We start from the raw sequence: 19198 nt of genomic DNA, 5'->3' as shown, positions 1-19198 counted from the left end.
GCAGAACATTGCTGACTATGAGAGCCTGTGCTCCTTTATGTAAGAGTTTTTTGGGAGCTAGATGCTATTTTCTTTTACAAATAGTTTTGTTGGTTTTTTTGAGCGTAGTTTCGGCTATACTAAGACAATGGGCTGATGCATAATAAATCTATGTGCGTCTACAAGCTCACACAGGCCTGTCATACTTCAGTTCCACAGAGATGCAACATTTGATAAATATTTGCCAAATTTACTATCTGTCCATCACCTGTAGCTGAGGTGTTCAGTGCTTGAAATACAAGTGGCTTGACCGAAAATGAGGAGCAACTTCTTCCAAGCAATGCAAATAACTTCTTAATTACTAAGTCATCAGCAAAATTGTTAACACAGTGATAGGAAGGTGGGTTTAAACCTGTTAAAGGGTAAAAAAGCTGTTGTCTAGGCTGTAGCTTTTAAGCCAAGTGAATTCATGCCCATTCCAGTTAAAAGAGTGCGTTTATAGAGAGGTCTTGTGACTGTTACCCACCTCTATGCAGCAATTTTCTTCCTGTATCTTTACCCACTCTCACTCCTACTCTCCTTAATCTGTATTGAGAGAATCAGACGCCTTTGTGTCCAAGAACACTGCACACCCCTTCAGATGTACTCATTTGGGCACGTAACTGCCTGCCTTTGCAGCAGGAGAACCAGCAGCTCACATACGGAGCATCGTCATAACGGCATCCAGATAGTACGTGGCAGTGCACAGCTATCAGCCGTCATGGCGTGCTGGCTTTTTAGCATAGCTTGGCGTCTGGTAAAAAGTTCTTGTTCTCAATGATACAGTTGCTTTCTTATTTTTCATTACTTTTGGGGTTTTTTTTGAGAGAACAGGCAGAATTTGTATTGCAGCTTAGTTTCAAGGTGAAAATTAACACAGCTTAGGAAAAGGCAAACAGAAAACCCTTCTAAATTAAATGTAGAAGTAATTGTTAGACATAAAAAAAAAATACTGCTTTAGACTGCTGTTTGAGTATTCCTTCCAAGGACATTATAAATCTGTCTTGTAAAGAACAGTATTTCTAATTGGCTTATCTGTAATGATTGTCAGACACATGAGGAAAACACCTACTTTTATCACTTGGAGAAAAGTTGAGGGCACTAGCTGTAAAATGACTGCTGATAATGAATGAAAGGAACTATGTTGTTAGAAAAAATAGAGGGAGGGGGAAGACCCAGCAGCTTTTGTTTAAGGTGGCTTATTTCCAGTTAGTAATTTTGACTGAATTTAAAGGCCATAGTGCAAGTATTTCTCTAATGTCTCCTCCTAACCGTGAGGAGGGGATGTATATTTAGATAGGGGCTGCCACTATTACAGCTCTGGGCTAAATCTGATAAAGCCTGTCACTGCATTAAGCTTCATCTGTATGTCTTGACTCTGGCCATTCAAGTGGGGTGCAGTTTGACAGGTGGAAGTGTCAGCGTTGCCGTTTGCTGGGTAGGCTGGAGGTTAAAAACAGATGCTGGGTTTGAGAGGGCATTAGAAGCTTTCAGATATAACCACAGGATGGTTTTGATTGACTTTGATTACACTCATAGTTTGTCTACCTTCAGCTTAGGCAACACACAAAAATCCCTGAGCTTCTATATGTCAGCTCTCCTTTTTGTGAAGGAAAATAAAGGCTGCTGATGGATAGTTTCAGTTTACCAGGCAAGGGAACCTTTGCAGCTGCAGTAATAGCTAATGCAGACAGGAAACAGACTACAGTATCATCACCCCTAGCTGTACTGTAGATGAATTAACAGACACAAGCCGTAAGATCAATGAGCAAGTACACAAGATTTAGGGCAAGTAAAAATGTTTTATATTTCACAGATTCATAAACTGCTCTAGTTTAGAACATTCTGTTTAAGTCAGCTGCAGTCTGCAAGTTAGTTATCTATATACAAAATAAATGCACAGTACGTGCAAAATTTAACATTTTTCTGCTTGCTGCAGTCTTAATAATTAAGTCAAATAGCTTATGAATAAATAAAATAAGATTAAATTCAAGAGCATTCCTTCACTTATTTGTATAGCCTGATGTAGCAGATAGGTAAGTAGCGTAACATTCCATACTGCTGCAGAGTTCGTAGTAAAACTGAAAAATCCCTTAATGTGCCTCATTGCAGTATTGGAGTACAATCAAGGTGAAATGCATCATGCATAGAAAATGAGCTCAGGTATCTGTCCTCCTTGTACTCCGGTTCCATTAGTACTGTCCGAGGAGCACTGGAACTGGAACGTCACTTTCCCGCACTGCACTTCAGTCATTCCCTCTTGCCCAAAGTAACTGAGTTCATTACCGTCAAGAATAGCACTTACATTGTAAAACGTGTCCTGCTCAACCTGCACAGGGTGTTCAAACCACACAGAGAAAGTGTTACTGGAGCCGTCGGAGGTAAACTTTGTCAGATTTTGAGCAAGGACAACTCCTAAGCGCTTCAGTTCGATTTTGACACTGTATTCAGCTTTGCCACAGCTCGACCCATACAATCCCAGTCCTGCTATAAATATCCGTTTGTCTACGGCAAACTGAATACTGTCACATCGCCCTCGGTACCTCCACTGATTGCTGCGATATGCAGACGACTGGAACCGATGGCATCGCTGAGGTACAAGTCCTTTTCTTTTTGTCAAGGGAAACTCTAGTTTGGGTTTGTTTGCGGCTGTGTACCATAGGAATATGTTGTGAGTTTCCTCAAGGGTGAGGATGTCAGACTGGGCAGCTCCATTGGCAAACTCTTCCAAAGTCATGGTCGGAATCCGCACCAAGTACAAAGCTTTTCCTAATACATTCCTCTTGTTGCGTGGCGTAACTGGCAGCCCTTGCCTTTTGCATTCAGCCTCTGCCCAGTTGAGAACAGCCTCGAAGACTACCACTTCCTTGGTGTTGAGCGCTTCCCGGGTTACAATGATCTCTAGTGTTTGTTGATCTATCTCACAGAAGCCCTCTGACTTCAGTGCCATTTCTGCTTGAGCATCAATCACTTCCCAGCAGCGCTGCGTCAGCTCTGGCTCCTCGAAGAGCCTGCTCTGAGACAGCAGGACACAAGCATTCTTCGCCTCTAAACTGGTCTCCAGAAAATTGACGCAAGCCTTCGCTAGGGCCGGCACGATGTACTTCTTGGCAGCATACAGTGTAGCCAGAACCGTGTCAGCTTCCAGGTCTATTTCGTCACTATACATGTATCTGGATGGGGAAAAAAAGAAATAGTTTCTTAGGGAACAACAAAAAAAAAAAATATAGGCCATGAGAGATTGATCTATGGTCATCTCTGCTGGCAGCAAATCTGACGTTGAGTATTTGTCAGCGCATTAAGTAAACAGTAGTAAGTGCATATTGCGTATTGCCAATTAGGAGATGTATATTTTATAAGCTACTTTGATTCTGTCCACGTAATTAGTAAGACTTGTAGTGGCCACTTACTTTAATAGGATTAGAAAGGCTGCAGGTTCCACATCTGGTATATGGATTTCAGATTTGACCTCCGCAAGATCGCCATAAAACATAGCGTAGAAGACAGAGCTACCAACTGCCAAAACATACTGGAAAACAGAGAGAGAAGCCTCAGTAATGCATACTGGTAATGGCTGAGCGTGCTGGCTTTCGATAAGAGCTACACTTAGGGAAAGTTAAAAGCTGCAGTGGAGGCAGAAGACTGCCTTAGACTGTTCCCTTTAATTGCAGTGTATATGAATTACTTCAGGGATTAAACGAGAGCTGTGATTAGGAAAAAAAAAAAAAAGAACCTAGTTGTAAGGCAGGGGGGAGAAGGCAAGATGTGCAGCAGTATTAAAAAGCCAAAAATTATCTGCACAAACCTTATGGGCAGGAACTTTCTTGGATGCCCCCGGCGGGCCCACGATGAAGTGAACGTCAGCCATGAGTTCGTTATTGAACATCAGCGCGTTCCTGCAAGCGAGGGGAGGGGGGAGAAGCCCCGTTAGCCTTGGGCAGCCCCTCACCTGGCGGCCCGAGCCTCCCGCCGGCGTCCCCCGAGGGTCCATCCCGTCCCGGGCTGCCCTCGCCAGGGCAGCCCAGCCCTTGCGCCTGCCCTTGGCACAGGTGCACGGGGCCGGGCACCTCTCCCGCCCGCCCGGGGAGGGTCCGGTGTCCGGCGGGGCCTGGCCCTTACCTCTCCCGCAGGGTGGGATGGAAGGACTGCCAGTTGGCGCTCTCCAAGTTGTTGTTGTTGAGGTTTTGGAGCTGGGGCGGCGGGGGCGGCTGGGCGCTGTGCTGGAGCTGCAGGGCGTTCTTCTTGCTGTTGGCAGCGGTGGCGGCGGCGGCGTTACTGTTTGCAATGTTGGTGTTGGTGCTGGCAGGGTAAAGTTCTGCAGCCATCTTCTTCTTCAGGGACAGGGGCACTATCTCATAGCATCCTGGCACCTTGCCGTTTGACCTCACACTCTTTTTGGACTTCTTTAAGGTCTCTGGAAGCAGAAGAAAAAAAGTCAAACACTTCATGATCCTGCCATTGAGGCAACCATGGGGCAGTGGCATGAGCAAGAGAACTAACAAATCCCAAACGCAAGTCCCACTATCTGGATATTTTGTATGCTTCTAGACGCAAGGCAGGTTTGGGGTTTTTTTTTTGGCGTGTGTGCGCGCTCTTTGGTTACAAGCCCGACGCACCTTTCCGAGGGGAAAGGATGATGCTGTGTCGGATCGGTGCCAGCGCTCACCTTGGCTTGTAGGGGGGGGTCCCAGCCTCCACGGCACTGCCACGATTGCAGTGGGGAACCCGAGCGGGGCTGGCAGGCAGTTCCTTCCCCCGACGAACGAGGAGAGAAGAATTAAAAAAAAAAAAAGCCAAAATCCAGCAACAAAACGCCACAAATCCAGCCGAGGCGGTGGGTCGGGGCGAGAGTCAATCCACAAATCCTCCGAGTGTAGCAGCCCGGCGACAGTGAAGCGCAGTCAGCCGCCCGATCCCCGCTGCCAGCGACCGCGCTCCGCTCCGTCCTTCCCCGCCCGGCGGGGGCACATCCGCGGCGGCCGGGCCGAGGCGAGGCGAGGCGGCGGCTCTTCTGCAGTCCCGCTCCCGGGCGGCCCCCGCCGCCTCCGTTCGCACCAACTTTCCTCCTCTCCCCGCGGCGGCCGCCGCCGCCGCCACACGGCGCTGCTCCTCCCGCCCGCGCCGGGGGCGTTGCTGGCCGCGGGGCGCCCCGGTTCCTCCGCGGCGGTGCCCTCGGCGCTCCCCTCGCGGCGGCGGCGGGATGCAGCGCTGGGCTCGGCGCGGCTCTGCCGGGCCCGGCCTCCGCCTCCCGCCCTAAGAGGAGCCGCCGCGCCGCGCGTCACGGCCGCCTGCGCCAATGGGGAGCGCCGGGGCGCGGCGGAGGACCCGCCCCCCGCCCCGCCGTGTGTCAGTCTTGCGGCCCCCCCCGCGCCCGCCCGGGGGCGCTGCGGCCGTGGCGCCGGCCCCGGGTGCGCCGTGTACGTGCGCAGCGCCGAGCACTGCCGCGCCGCTACCCCCTTCCTGTCCCCCCCCCGCCCCGCCCCGAAGCCGGCACCGGGAGGGAGCCCAGCGGTCCTTACGCCGTTCGGTGCACCTCCCCCACCCCGGACTGCTGCAGCGGCGACAAGCGCGGGGGAGGGCACGGGGGACCGGCCTTGCCGTGCGGCCCGGGGGCTCCCGCAGCAGGGCGGGCGGCCCCGGGCGCGCACCGCCCTTCCCGGCCGGCCCGGGCGGGGGCGCCGCCGCGCCGCGCTCCTCCGCCGCCGCCGCAGCCGCGCAGGTCCGCGGGGCTTGTCGGGCCGCCGCGCTGCCCGGCCCGGGGCCGGGGCCGGAGCCTGGGGCGGCTGCGGCGCTGGGGCCGCGGCCCGGGCAGAATTATTTAAGTCTAAGGAAGTTGCAGGGTTTTTTCCCTCCCCTTTTCTCGCAGCCCCGAAGCCGCCGTGCTCCGGCTGTACGGGCCCTCCCGGCCCGGGTCCCCGGCGTTTCGGCAGGCAGTGACTGCCCCCGGCTGCGCTCGCGGTGCCCGTTCCCGTGGGGGTGGGCTGGCAGCGGGGCACGGCTCAGGCTCCTCTCCCCGGCCCTGCCGTCCCGGTTACGTGTTCTGCTGGGGAAGGCACTCTCCCCGATGATTTTTTTCTGTATCGCTGTTAGCGACTATATGGCACCTGGGTACTCCGGGAAGTCCAAGTTCCAAGTCACGAGTGGGTGAGGGAGAGAAGGGAAAGTCTTCAGAAAAACAGATGCTCCTTTCTTAAACCAGAAAATAACGTTCTTGCTGCCTCCTTCCCCTGGAGGAAAGCCGATGGGTTTTGCTGCACTTGAACTTCTTTGCTCATGTGCAAGGGTGTCAGTCCCAAGGGTGTCAGTGCCAAGGGTCCCTTAGTCCCTGAAGGGTCTCACCTGGGAGCAGGACTCCCTCGGTGCGTCGCTGCTTGTTTAGTACATGTGGAAAGAATCAAGGTGTTTGAGATGTTTACAACTTTGAAAAATACACTACTTATTTTTAAAAAAAATGTTTGCGTCCATGCAGGACATGTTTATGTGAACTTTGGCCCTGCATTTAATTTGTATCTGGGTAGTATTACTTTCTAGCCATTTATGGCCTCTTTAAGGCTTTTCACTTCAAACCTAGATGTGTATTCGTTTTCTGACTGTTTGGTAGCTTCAGAATTTAAATTAATGATGTGCAATGTTTTGTCAAATGACCCGTGGGCATGAATGCCGGCAGAAGCGTCTGAACAGCTACAATGCAAACGTGTAAATGCTCCCGAAACTCAGGTCTGAAAAGAAAGCTGTGAATCGCCTCAGTCTGTTCCGCTCCGGCAGCCGGAGGGTCTGAGGTTGGGCCCTGTTGGGATAAGAAGAGATGGGGAGGCAAACCCGGCATCACTTTGCAACATTGGATGCATTTTTATGGTGTGAAGAGGAAAGTTTAAATGTCTTTTGAACCAGGGTATCACTTCTGAAAGGGTTTTTTCGCTGTTGAATTTTGGAATTGGTCATTTCTGTTGAGTGCAGTTATAAACAATCATATTTTTCCAAAAACTGCAGTTGTATAAATACATGTTTTACAAGAAAGTATTTGAAGGTGGATTTTCCTAAGCTGTTATAGATAAAGACAATTCATTTGTCACAGATACCTTAACATGTGTCTGCCAGGTGAGTGTCTGCTAGCGTGCGGCATAGATAATTGGAAATACAGAACAACTATCCTTAAGAATTATGAGGATCGGTTAATCTTTCCTAAACCTTTGATTTTTAGGGTCATGTTTAGGAAATGCCATGCACTCTGGCGTTTTTTAGGTTTTGAGGGAGATGTGTTTGGAGGTTCTTGCTTGATAAATGCTTTCATTTAAATGCTTCTGCTGGGCTGACAGGCGTAATCACGTATGGCGTGATCTTGGTAATTATGGATAGCAACAGGGCATCATTGTTAGAACCTGTTGCTAAATGAAACTGCTTTGATTAATTGTAAATCCGTAAGATTGTTCCAGTGTTTTGAGCTGAATTTTCCTCTTTATCAGTTTAAGTGCCCATGCAGGGGATCAGCTAAGGAAATTGAGTTGAGACTAATAGTTAACAATTTACCGTACATCATGGATTTTCGGTCAAGTGATAAAAGGCTGGCAGGAAATGAGAAATTGATACCTCAAGTAAGAGTAAACATGTGTTAAGTGTAGCTTTTACAAGATTGTTTGATAAATTATAAATTGGTTTAGGCAGAGCACAACCCGTACTGACATATTTCGGTTAGTTTGAAGCTGATAACACCAACACTTGAAAGAAGTTTGTGCATCTGGAGGCAGATCTGTGGCCGATGTATTGTCATAGTGCTGTTGACGTTAATTGAGTTCCAGCAATTTATGCCGATGGAGGGTATGTATTGTTGTAATACGAGTCTGAGAAGGAGCTGGAATTAACTTTGAACATGTAAGTAGTCTTTTGTTAGGGACAAGGGATTTTAAGCAAAAGAATTTTTTTCAAAGCTTGGTTTGTAGTTAGATGTGAGATGAGACATGCAAGTTACCTTATTTGTTACTTTGCAGGAGATGTTAAAAGTTTTGGTTCTGTGTTCTCATTCTGCAAAAGCTTTTGCAAATGCTTAGATTTCTACGTAATTTCACCGATACCATTTACACTGCTCACAAGTCAGAGTCAGCATGTTCAGCTTTGGACCCTGAAAAGCACGTAAGGAAAACTTTGTGCAGTACTTTAAAGGTCTCTTGTCTATAAAGCAAGAAAGGATTTTATTTCAGCTTAATTAAAAAGGTGCTTCTAAAGCTTAATGAACAGAGAATCTGGCCCAGCAGCACAGTTCGTGGTGTTTGCTGAGACGTGAAGCAAGCCAACCACGACAGCCCCGCAGTGCTGCTGCTCAGGTACTACGTTTCCTAAATCAAAGGTTAGGATTAGAAATAATCGTATTTCTTTCTGTTGCAGATCCGTGTTTGTATATTCCTCGCTTTGCACACATGCTTGAGTTTGGGGATAAGAACCATGAGGTGTCCATGACGGCTCTCAGGCTGTTGCAGAGAATGAAGCGGGACTGGATGCACACTGGCCGCCGGCCCTCCGGGCTCTGCGGAGCAGGTATGTCAAACACTGGGTGTATTGCTTCCCCCGCAGCAGGTTGGACGTGAGAATCTGGGAGCTGGGATCAGATGGAGAATTCCTCAGTGATGCCGTTTTCTCTGGGTTTTGTGCTGTCAGGCACCTACAGATTATTTAGGTCTTCGTCGAAATAGTTTCTGAAACTCAAACTTCATTTTTTGCCCTTGGTCTCACATTACTTGCTCACATCCTTTGTATCTTACGTTTTGGGTTTTTTAACCTCCTTTCTGGTGCTCCTCTCACCCCCACTCTCTGCGAGCTCTAGCTGCTAAAAGGTTTTTTTGTCAGCTAAAATGACACCATTAGCGCAAGCACTTTGATTTGTGTCTTTACGCAGACTCTTATGCAAGAAATGCCCTCTTTGACCTGTTCTGTGAAATTATTTTCCTCTCCTTCTTCATCTTTTTCCAAGATCCAACGCTGTCATGATGCTTACGAAAAACCTACCGGTTTGGGAGGGCTGGGTTAAAAGGTAGTCAGTACCAGCCAGTGAGGTCAGAGGAACGAAGACTGTAGATGGTCACAGAGTTCACATATGTGCTTTATTTTATTTGAAAGATCTTACGTGTGCATGCTGGAATGAGAAATAATGCTCAGACCTTAGGGAACCCAGGACTCTGCAAGCTTCTTGAAATTTCTAACCTCTTTTTATTAATAGTACTTGCTTATTGCATATTGCCTAAAATTTGAATATAGACTCTATGGGAGACCAGCCTGGGCTTTGATTCACTACATATCCACATGAGCAAGTGATTTGATTCAACAGCCGTGGATCTATAGATTGAAGCAGATTGTGCTGAGTCCGCTACATCCATCCACACAATATGCAGTTCATGTGGTTTACTGTGGACTGGGTTAGTCTGGTTCCCTGGCCCAAATGTCGGTGCTACACATTGTTTGAAGGACCAGTCGTTTGTTCAACCCCTGATGTTCCCATTTCCATGCTTTTAAACTGTTCTGCGTGCTGAGCCGCAGCACGATGAGTGGGTTGATGCTTCAAAACGGAGCTACTGCTCTGAATTGACACCCTGGTGTAAGTGCAGCCAGTACTAGTTATCTAGCAGGATAGAGGGTCTTGCATGAGCACTTGGGCACTTGGGATAGTGCTAGTGGTGACAGCAGTGGGGATAACAGCTTAAGTGTATTCAGTGTTTCAGTTCTGGCTCCTGGAATAGTTAACTGGAGATCTTTTTGTTCAAGACTAGTAAATTCTGCTAAAAGGTCATAACTTTGAAAATGTGAGATCAATGAGGTGTTCTTGCCCTATATTCAAGTAGCTGACCATGGTTTCCCAAATGCTAGAATTTTTCAGGGTGCAACTTGCAATCAGCTTAATTTTATTGAGTAGGAAGCAAAGTTTGTAAAGTCAAGTCAATCACCTGTATTCAGGGACGCAGCTGAGCATAAGCACTTACAGCTCTTTAGCTGAAGGCAGGGACAAAGAGAGAGTGTATTATCTGACTGTTTTCTGCTTTTCTTCAGGAAATTTTCCTCTTTTTGACATTGACTTTCCCTGCTTGTTCTTTAGCTCTGCTAGTGGCAGCAAGAATGCATGATTTCCGACGTACTGTTAAAGAGGTCATCAGGGTGGTCAAGGTTTGTGAGTCTACATTAAGGAAAAGGTCAGTGTAGTTTTATTGCTTTTATCTTTCGTTTACAGTACTGAAAAGTGGTGTAGTCTAAAATGAATGTATATCGGAGGAAACCAGGTTCTTTTCCTTTTCAGAAGTGCCAAGAATAAAATAAGTACAACATGTTTTAGCTGGTCATTTTTAAGGACTAACACCTGCCTCTTATGTAAGGCCTCAAATGCTTAGCAAAGACGGTAAGGAGCATTGTGCCTGTTTAACAGGTGAGGAGTTGAAGGCAAAAAAATGCTGGGTCAGAAATGTTAAGAGTGTTGTCGTGTCCTCAGAAGAAATAATTGATTGATTCTCAAAGCTGAGGATGTACTGTGGGATTTTTTTTTTTAATTAATCCATAATACAGTGCTGAAAAGTCTTGTCCTTTAGCTGTTGCTGAACAGAACTTTTCAAAATATTTTTCTGAAATGTTCATTTTTGACAGCGTTGCACTGCTAATAAATAGAAGGCAATGCAGTGAGTCTAATGGTAAGTTCACTGAAGGGGACGGAAGTGGAATTATCAGCCGAATGTAAGCCTGAAAGTGGGAATTTCCCAAGTACTTTGGCATGGTGGGTTTTTTTTTAAAGGTCTAGTAGTATTTCCCATATTTTGATGAAGTAAGCAGTCACTCAGTTTCCCTCATTTTAGTTTTGAGAAGTTGTAACATTTTCTTTCCCTGTAGGTTCAGTAAAAATTGACCTAACTGTGAAATACCATGCTTTCTGTTGCCCTCAGTTGTAAATTTTTGTACTGCCAAGAGATTCTGAAGTTTGTTCTACCAAGGTTTGTCTTTAGAAAGGTCCCCTGGTGTCCTTCTTTCCCTCTACCTCACTGAGACCAGCTAAAGCACATCAGCTGAGTCTAATACTTGTTAGTAATATTCAGTTCTTAATTGTGAAAAACATTTTTTGCCCTGAATCTTCATTTGTGGAATAGGAACGATACTATTTCGGGCAGCACAGGGATACATTTAAAGTGTTTGAAGTGCTTTAAGGTATTACAGCAATAAGGACGGAGCAGCGCAAACGCCACTTTTTTCCTCTGATCAACAGGTCATGTGTTTTGACGTGCATTTTGTATGATTAATGATTTATGCACCCATAGTCTACTTCAAGATGCCTTGGTTAAATAGTTAAAGAGTTCGTTCTTACTAAGAAAATAAGCATAATAAATTAGAGTTGGAAGGAAAATTAATTTGAGGGATTGTTTCAAGCGAAGAAATCTTACTTCAAAATTCATGCTTTGAAATGTTTACTCAAGTCACACACATCAACTAAAATGACAGCGTTATTTACTTTGACAGGGTAAACGTGACAGCTGAATTATTTTCAGGCAGCTATAATTACAACTGTATTTATCATGAATCTATAAATTTGATTGATGTTTTTCAAATAACAGCATGTTATATAGTATTTAACGATGGCAAATAAAAAAAATACCTTCGAATAACTTTTTCTGCATTCCAGTTTTTTAGCTCTTCTTTCAAGAGTTCCTTTCCAAATGCCATCGGATAGAAGTTGTCTAAATTAATAAGCACTTGTTTCGCATTCTTAAGAACGTCGTTGCTTCTCAGTTTGATGTACAGTTTTATTTCCTTTAATTATTGCTATAGTTACTGTGATTTGTAAAGAGCTACTGCTGCTTTGTGCGCTGTGAAGGTGACGAGCGTAGTTGGGTGAATGCTCGTTAATGGATGGCGTTGGATGCTACGCTCACTGCTGATGGCTTTGCCCTGGCAGCTCTTGAAGTGAAACCAAACACGAGTCCAGATAATACTCGAACGTACAACCTGCAGGTTCTGTTGTGTGGTTTGATGTAGCTCCCAGTTGGCTACATGGCTCTTGGGGAAGCACGGACCATTGTTGGAAGCTGAATTTGCTTTTGGTGTTGACAGATTTCCATAGTAGAAATATGCAAGGGAAGGGGTGGCACTGACACAAGTCCCTTCTCCCTCTGCCCTGCAGAGATAGCCCAGCAGCCTGAGGTGGACAGGGCTGTGTTGATTAGTGGCTTGGCTGAGGTTGTGGAAGCAATGCTTTTTAAGAGAGCCCTGCTTGGTTTCCTGTTTCAGGAAGAACCTCGTAGAATCATAGAATGGTTTGGGTTGGAAGGGATCTTAAAGATCATCTAGTTTCAACCCTCCTACCATGGGCAGGGACACCTTGCACTCGATCAGGTTACTCGAAGGCATGGGGCATTCAGAACTTCTCTGGGCAACCTGTTTCAGTGTTTCACCACCCTCATTGTAAAAAACTTTATGTCTAATCGAAATCTACCTTCTTTCAGTTTAAAGCCATTGCCTCTTGTCCTATCACTACATGCCCTTGTCAAAAGTCCCTCTCCAGCTTTCCTGTAGGCCCCCTTTCAGTATTGGAAGGCTGCAATAAGATCACCCTGGAGCCTTCTCTTCTCCAGGCTGAACAACCCCAACTCTCTCAGCCTGTCTTCATAGCAGAGGTGCTCCAGCCCTTGGATCATGTTCCTGGCCTTCCTTTGTACCTGCTCCAACAGCTCCACGTCCTTCTTGAGTTGGGGACTCCAGAGCTGAACACAGTACTCCAGGTGGGGCCTTACGAGAGCAGAGTAGAGGGGCAGAATCCCCTCCCTCGACCTGCTGGCTACGCTTCTTCGGATGCAGCCCAGGATATGGTTGGCTTTCTGGGCTGCCAGCGGACATTGCCGGCTCATGTTGAGCTTCTCATCCATCAGCATTCCCAAGTCTTTTTCCTCAGGGCTGCTCTCAATCCATTCTCTGCCCAGCCTGTACTTATGCTTGGGATTGCCCCAACCCACGTGCAGAACCTTGCAATTGGCCTTGTTGAACTTCATGAGGTTCTCACAGGCCCACCTCTCCAGCTTGTCCAGGTCCCTCTGGATGGCATCCCTTCCCTCCAGCGTGTCCACACCACCACACAGTTGAGTCTTGTCAGCAAACTTGCTGAGGGTGCACTCGATCCCACTGTCCATGTCACCAACAAAGATGTTAAATAGCAGTGGCCCCAGTACTGACGCCTGAGGAACACCACTCGTCACTGGCCTCCACTTGGACATTGAACCGTTGACCACGACTCTTTGAGTGTGACCATCCAGCCAGTTCTTTAAACACTGAGCGGTCCATCTGTCAAATCCATGTCTCTCCAATTTAGAGACAAGGATGTTGTGCAGGACAGTGTCAAATGCTTTGGACATGTCCAGGTAGATGATGTCAGTTGCTCTTTCGTTACCCACCAGTGCCATAACCCCATCGTAAAAGGCCACCAAATTTGTCAGGCATGATTTGCCCTTAGTGAAACCATGTTGGCTGTCACATGTCACCTCCTTATTTTCCATGTGCCTTAGCATAGTTTCCAGGAGAATCTGGAAACTGGAGGATCCATGATGTTGCCACGCACGGCAAGGGGTGGCAGCGCTTCCCTGAGAAGGACACAATTTCTGGTCCTGTGCAATGCAGCTGATGTGACTGTGTAAGAGGGGATTAGATCACCCTGTTGTCCATCATCTGGAGAGCACTAAGCCCTACAAGTCTGTAATCTGTTGCGTGTTTCGCCACCGTGTACAGGAGGGGTAGCTCTTAGAAGGAGGTTCACAAAAAAGTGATGGACCTTCAAGTCATAAAAATGAATCGTCTGGTCATAAAGGGAATTTGTTTTGGAAGGAAAAAGTGACAAAGCATGGCCCACGGACCCTGTCACTCATCTTCAAATCAAGAGTTCTTAATTTAACCGTCTGTTTGGTTAAAAAACAGCGTGTGTTTACTTCTAATGCATGGGGGTTTGGTAGGATCTTGGTAAGAAAACTTTGTAGTTACTTCACAGGGCCTCCTAGCTTTTGTTTTGAAGCACACAATTAAAATTTAAAGCTTGTTGCTGTTGTTGAAAGTGACTGTATTAAATATTAATAAATGCACTGATAATTCGATCTCATTTCCAGTCTAATTGAAATGATATTAACTTATATATCACTTTATATATTCAAAGTACTGTACAAATATTAACTAATTAGTCAAATTGTTATTTTCTGTGTAATCATCGTTGGAGATAGCAGAAATTAACTTTTAATAAACCCAACCCTTTATTTTAGTTTAATCCTCACATTTGTGCCTGCATTCAATGCACCTGTCTTCACTGCTGCCTTTTTAACCTTTACGTTCTCTGCCCCTTCGGTTGTTTACTCACCTATTACATACTTTCTCTGCATACTAAATTCTATCTTATCTGCAGTGAGAATAATTTTTGTGGTATTTGTCCATTGCGCGTTATCTAATACTGTGCGGCCCTTATGCCTGTTTGAAGATCTTAGGCACTTCTTCAATAGAAATATGAAATAAAAAAGAGCTTATCTTTGTTAACACTTGCATTTTACTTCTTTGGCTTACTCTCTTTATCTTTAAGTTGAGCTACTTTTTGCATTAAAAAATATTTCTTCTCAGTTCCATGAAATACTAGCTGTTAAAAAACCCATTTGTGATGAACTTCAGAGTAAGTAAAGCTTCATTTAGAAGGAATTGGAATGAAAGGTCAGAACGGGCTCATTTTGGAGGTGAATGTCTTTTCTCACAAGAAAATAGCATTTTTGGGGAAGGAGGACAAGACTTGTTATGAAGGAACTCCATTCACCAGGTGGGGTGGAGATGCTGCAGGGACTGTCATAAAGGGGGTGCTTTGCTCATATCCTGGGGACCCAGCTACAGCTCTTTCAATGACTGCGTTGGTAGTTTTCTGGGAAAATTAAAGATTCATGCATCGAGATAAATGTGTTGCCTGCAGCTTTTCTTGTTTTCATTTCTGCAGTATGTAGCTCGCACAAACTTCAGGTCCAAGCTCCCAGGGCAGTCTCAAGCCGAGTGGGCTTCTGTGAGCGCAGGCAAGGTGAGGAGCAGGTCGATACGTGAGTCCAGAGCTGGGATGGGAAGCCACAGTAACAGGGACACTCGTGGCTGTGAGGTCAGGTTTTCCAAAACACCAAAGCCGAATCGAGGCCAGGACTGAAGGGAAAGGCGTGAAGAAGTCTGTGTTCAACTGCGGTCCAAGTAAAGCCGTGCTAAAATCCTGTGAAAGGTAGCTGATGAATTAAGTGAGAGCTGTTCACCTAAGGTAGTTGAGCATGGAGAAAGGTAGAGGATGCTCAGTACGTCAGAGTTGTGTAAGTACTCGGCGGTATGGAGGGAAGATTTTGGAAAACTGGGCAAGTTACTTCGTGTAAAGGAGCTTGTGATGGTGTCGGCCCTGGTCTTGGCTCAGCAGCTGTGGAGCTCCTTCGCTGGCCGCTGTTGTGATAAGCTAAGAAAGTACATTGAGAAATGTTTTATGTCTCCAGTTGAATAATTTCAAGTGGCTTATAGATGATTTCTAGAAATCTTTCTAGTATGGTGAGGAGAATACAACTTGATCCACGCAGGTTGGTGTTGCATACCTTTCTAAGATGAATTGCCTGTTTTAATGAAAAAAGGTTTTATTTTTGAGGAATCCAATTCCACAGGCAATGTTCCTTTTTATAACTCCAGCTTCTATACAGCTAGTAAGCTAATACATTAATTAGATTCCTAATATATTTTAGTACTTCATACTTATTTAAGAACTGTCATTTCAAAATTATTTGGTGTCTTACTTTTGATACAGTAATTAACTTATTAGCCCTAACTCAAGCTTAGATCTTGTAAACAGTCTTCTCTGTGTTTGACTTTCCTCATCTGAGCGACTGTTAAGAAATTAAGCAGCACACTGTTTTTCCTTTCCAGGAGATCATAGAGGGGTTTTGACAGACAGCAGCGGAGGAACTATGCTACTGCAACAAAATTTTAAGGAATGCTGAAGCATTTTGTTTCATTAGCATGGTGTGAACACTTCAGTTGGGGGAGGGAGGGCGAAACAAGAAGAAAAAATTCCAGGTGGTTTAGACTGGCGGACTTCTGGGATGGCCAGGGAGATCTGTTGTGCGTTTACCACCTGCACAAGTGTTAACCTGAGTTAGCCGCATGTGTAAGCATTTGCAGAATCAGGGCTTTGAAATTTATGCTAAGGAATTTGTGATAATTTTGAATCTCTGTTGTGGTGAGAGGGAGTAAAAGCAACTAATTGTAAAGGGTACTTTTATTTAGTATAATAAATCTTTCAAGGTACCCATTCTTTAATACTTAGAAAAACGACAGAGAGTTGCCAGCAAATGAGCACCATAAATTATCAGTCGCCAATTAATTTGCAGTAAATGACTGTGTGTGAACGCTCCTAGTCCATTGCAGAAAGAGGTGAAATGTGCTAATGTAGTACACCATGGAAGTTGTTTAAGTGAAAGTATTCCTCTTGACAGTTGCATTGGCCTGGGAACACAGACAGACTAATTTAGCACAGCTCAGGTGACACGTTGTAAGTTGTAAAACCACAGTAACTGGATTGCCTCTAATTTTGTCCTTACCTTTAGTAATGAGATACTCATTCATTTAGGCTTTTAAAATACTTTATTATATATAAGGAGATTGTGCTTCTCTTCGTTTACATACTGGCGGATACTAGAAAACTTTTTTTTGTGCCATGTAGGAAGCATTCAGTAACTATTTCTCATACATGTTCTGTATTAAGTATCACTTTTAGGATATGTGTTTACATACTTCCATAAATAGTTCATGCATAAACTTTGTATGGCTTGGAAAAAAATAGGGAGAGAAGGATGATGCAATAGGCCGTTAAATTTGTAGTATAAAAACCAGTGATGGTTTACCACATCAGTGCAAATTCTGAACTTCATTCCTATGAGTAAGTGCACAGATTTAGCGTAGTAGGCAGCACTGATGAACGTTAAATTAAAACAGTGGGAATATACTGCAGTATTTTGGTACTTCACTAAGATATAAAAGTAAATCCCGTACTTTTCCAAAGTTTACAAGTGTTGGAGTTGTCAAATCAGCTGCTCTGTTACTAGAATATCTGTAATTGATATGACAGTTAAGATTATGTAGATATCATGTAGGTTATTACTTAGGGCTTTAATTATATTGTTGATTTGGAAAAAATCCAGGGAGTTTAATTACCACCACCAGTTTATCTTGCAATAAAGTTTTCTTTCATGTATTTCTGCTAACAATATGCCAATATTCAGCTTAGTACTGTTTTTAATCCATTAATAAAATATTTTAAGTACTTTAAAAAGACCTCTCACAACAGGTAACTTAAAGGCTGACTGCGCAGGCTAAATTTCATGTTGACACTTTAAAAACTCAATTGTCTCTGAATAATTTGTTTGCCCTTCTGTATAGAGGTCCAGCACAAGATACCTCTGTTCTTGTGTAGCTGTTTGTGTATACCTAGCTTTTCCTAAATGTTCTCTGCTTACAAGTCCCTCTTAGACTTTGAACTTGGACTCCTGAAGCATTTATGAGTTGGAGTCCAGAAGACCATGTTCTTTTAGGTGCTTTGTCACACCCACTGCTGCAGAATTTCAATTAAACGTGAAAAACAAGCAGCTAGCTGCACACAGGAGTCTTTTTCTTCCTTAGCTGTAGACTGGATTCATAAGTCTTCACTGGACAGTATCCCTGAAACAAAACAAAGTGAAAAAAACATTGCTTGTAACTTCAAAATGACTGACCCATTTTCCCTTATTGGGAGCTAAATTAAGTGTGAACAGAATCTGTTTACTGTTTTGTGCACAAAAGTGCTTTATCAGAAAACGAGGTGTGGTTTTGTCCATAAATGGATGGAACAAAAGCTGTGGAAATTTTTCTTTCAAAAAAAGGGTTGGGGTTAGGGGCAGATGACACCAAGCTCTGGAAAAACTTTTCTCCCAAAGGAATCTGCTTGAAAGAGTTTGCTGTGAGAAACTGTTAAGAGGAGGGTTTATACTGCAAGTTGAATCTTAGCCTGAGCTGTAGCAGTTGCCTCTGCTTTGACTATAAATAGAAAATACTTGTCTGCCAAATTTCAATTTTTGGAGCCCTTTTGAATTCTTGCCAAGGAAATAACAACTTAATTTGTATATCTGTTTATTTTCCTTCTTCTGTGCATGACTTGAAATGGCAACTGTTATTAGATTTTTTTAGATTAACAAAAGTGTAAAATGAACTTGGATATCAGTTTTATGTGGAACTTAAAAAATAGCCCATAGCTATTTCTTTTTTTTTTTTTTAATGAGGGCACTCCCTCGCCCCTGAAATTATTGTGCTTATAATTAAAGTTGCGTCAGTTTTTCATAGCTGCCAAACTAATGTTACCTTGTTTCATGCGGTGTAGACTGCTGCGTGCATCAGTTTGTTGCCGTGGTGGCATGTGTCCAAACGCTGGATAAAATTAAAGAAATGTTTAAAAATATGTAGACAGGATATCAGCCAATGCAAAATGTTGAGGCAGGCAAGTGGTTGGCAAACGCAGGTATTTATTTATATCAAGTTAAAGGAGAAAATGTTGAGTGAACAGCTTGCTCTCCCACAGAGATGATGCTCAGGCTGTGATCCTGACCATCAGAGATGGTTCTTCGTTTCAGGAGGAAGACCAGAGCCTTTTGGTTAAGACTGGTGAGAAGTGAAGAGGTAATGTGCTGCTCTAGATTTGGGCTTGCCACCGAACTGTGCCTGCACCATCACACTGGCAGCCCTCACTGCCGGGTGGTCAGCCCTTGCCCCGTTTGGCTGGGATCAGGACTGAGGAAGAGGAGGACACAAGCATGGGACTGGACACTGGTGGCTGGGTGAGATTGTGGAACCATGCTGTGCTGTGGGTTTGAGCTCCTTGGTAGCACCACTGGCAAACACGATATGGCAATGCCCTGTCCTAATGCAGATGCACTGAAGGTCTTAGGAGAGACCTGTGCTGCTGTTTTTGCTCAGGGCTGAAGCTGGTGCTTGAGCCGAAGCTCGTGCCAGCTGCCGGCACGTTGGGTCACTCGTAGGCTCCTGTCTGATGGGTGCATGGTACATGATGTGAGTCACACGACATGGTGGACAAGCAGAGGGACAGATAGAACCTCGGGTGTCTGCAGGGAGACTTACATGGGATTAGGCTCTGAAACCCAATCAT

General features: G+C 45.0%; 2 protein-coding genes across 5 annotated transcripts in view; one reads left to right on the top strand and one right to left on the bottom strand.

The window, feature by feature from the left end:
* Nucleotides 1-19198, top strand: part of BRF1 (BRF1 general transcription factor IIIB subunit) — a 178570-nt gene that overhangs the window by 82620 nt on the left and 76752 nt on the right. For 2 of the 3 annotated variants that reach the window (XM_086612720.1, XM_086612722.1), the window contains 2 exons: nt 8398-8547; nt 10097-10190. In XM_086612720.1, coding sequence (XP_086468846.1) covers nt 8398-8547; nt 10097-10190 — 244 coding nt within the window. The remainder of the gene's footprint in view (nt 1-8397; nt 8548-10096; nt 10191-19198) is intronic. The other variant, XM_086612721.1, reaches the window with a different exon arrangement.
* BTBD6 (BTB domain containing 6) lies at nt 1934-4798 on the bottom strand. 2 transcript variants are annotated; one of them, XM_086612723.1, is made up of 5 exons: nt 4685-4798; nt 4138-4432; nt 3824-3914; nt 3429-3547; nt 1934-3191 (listed from the first exon to the last, which is right to left on the bottom strand). In XM_086612723.1, exons 2-5 carry the CDS (start codon nt 4341-4343, stop codon nt 2159-2161), a joined length of 1449 nt encoding a protein of 482 aa, XP_086468849.1. In that variant the 5' UTR covers nt 4344-4432; nt 4685-4798; the 3' UTR covers nt 1934-2158. The 2 variants fall into 2 exon arrangements, with proteins under 2 accessions (XP_086468849.1, XP_009985590.1); XM_009987288.2 differs by lacking the exon at nt 4685-4798 and having other exon boundaries at nt 4138-4502.

The sequence above is a fragment of the Tauraco erythrolophus genome, chromosome 6 (genome assembly GCF_009769465.1).
Source record: "Tauraco erythrolophus isolate bTauEry1 chromosome 6, bTauEry1.pri, whole genome shotgun sequence".
NCBI classification, from domain to species: Eukaryota; Metazoa; Chordata; class Aves; order Musophagiformes; family Musophagidae; genus Tauraco; species Tauraco erythrolophus.
The sequence above is the reverse complement of the archived record's forward strand: the minus strand, read 5'-3'. Positions and strand labels throughout refer to the sequence as shown.

Coding starts and splice junctions, on each gene's coding strand:
- BTBD6 (XM_009987288.2), bottom strand. CDS start 4,502: ATGCCACTGCCCCATGGTTGCCTCAATGGCAGGATCATGAAGTGTTTG. Junction 3,548..3,823: donor AGAAAGTTCCTGCCCATAAG/GTTTGTGCAGAT, acceptor TCTGTTTTCCAG/TATGTTTTGGCAGTTGGTAG. Junction 3,192..3,428: donor GCCTTTCTAATCCTATTAAA/GTAAGTGGCCAC, acceptor TTCCCCATCCAG/ATACATGTATAGTGACGAAA.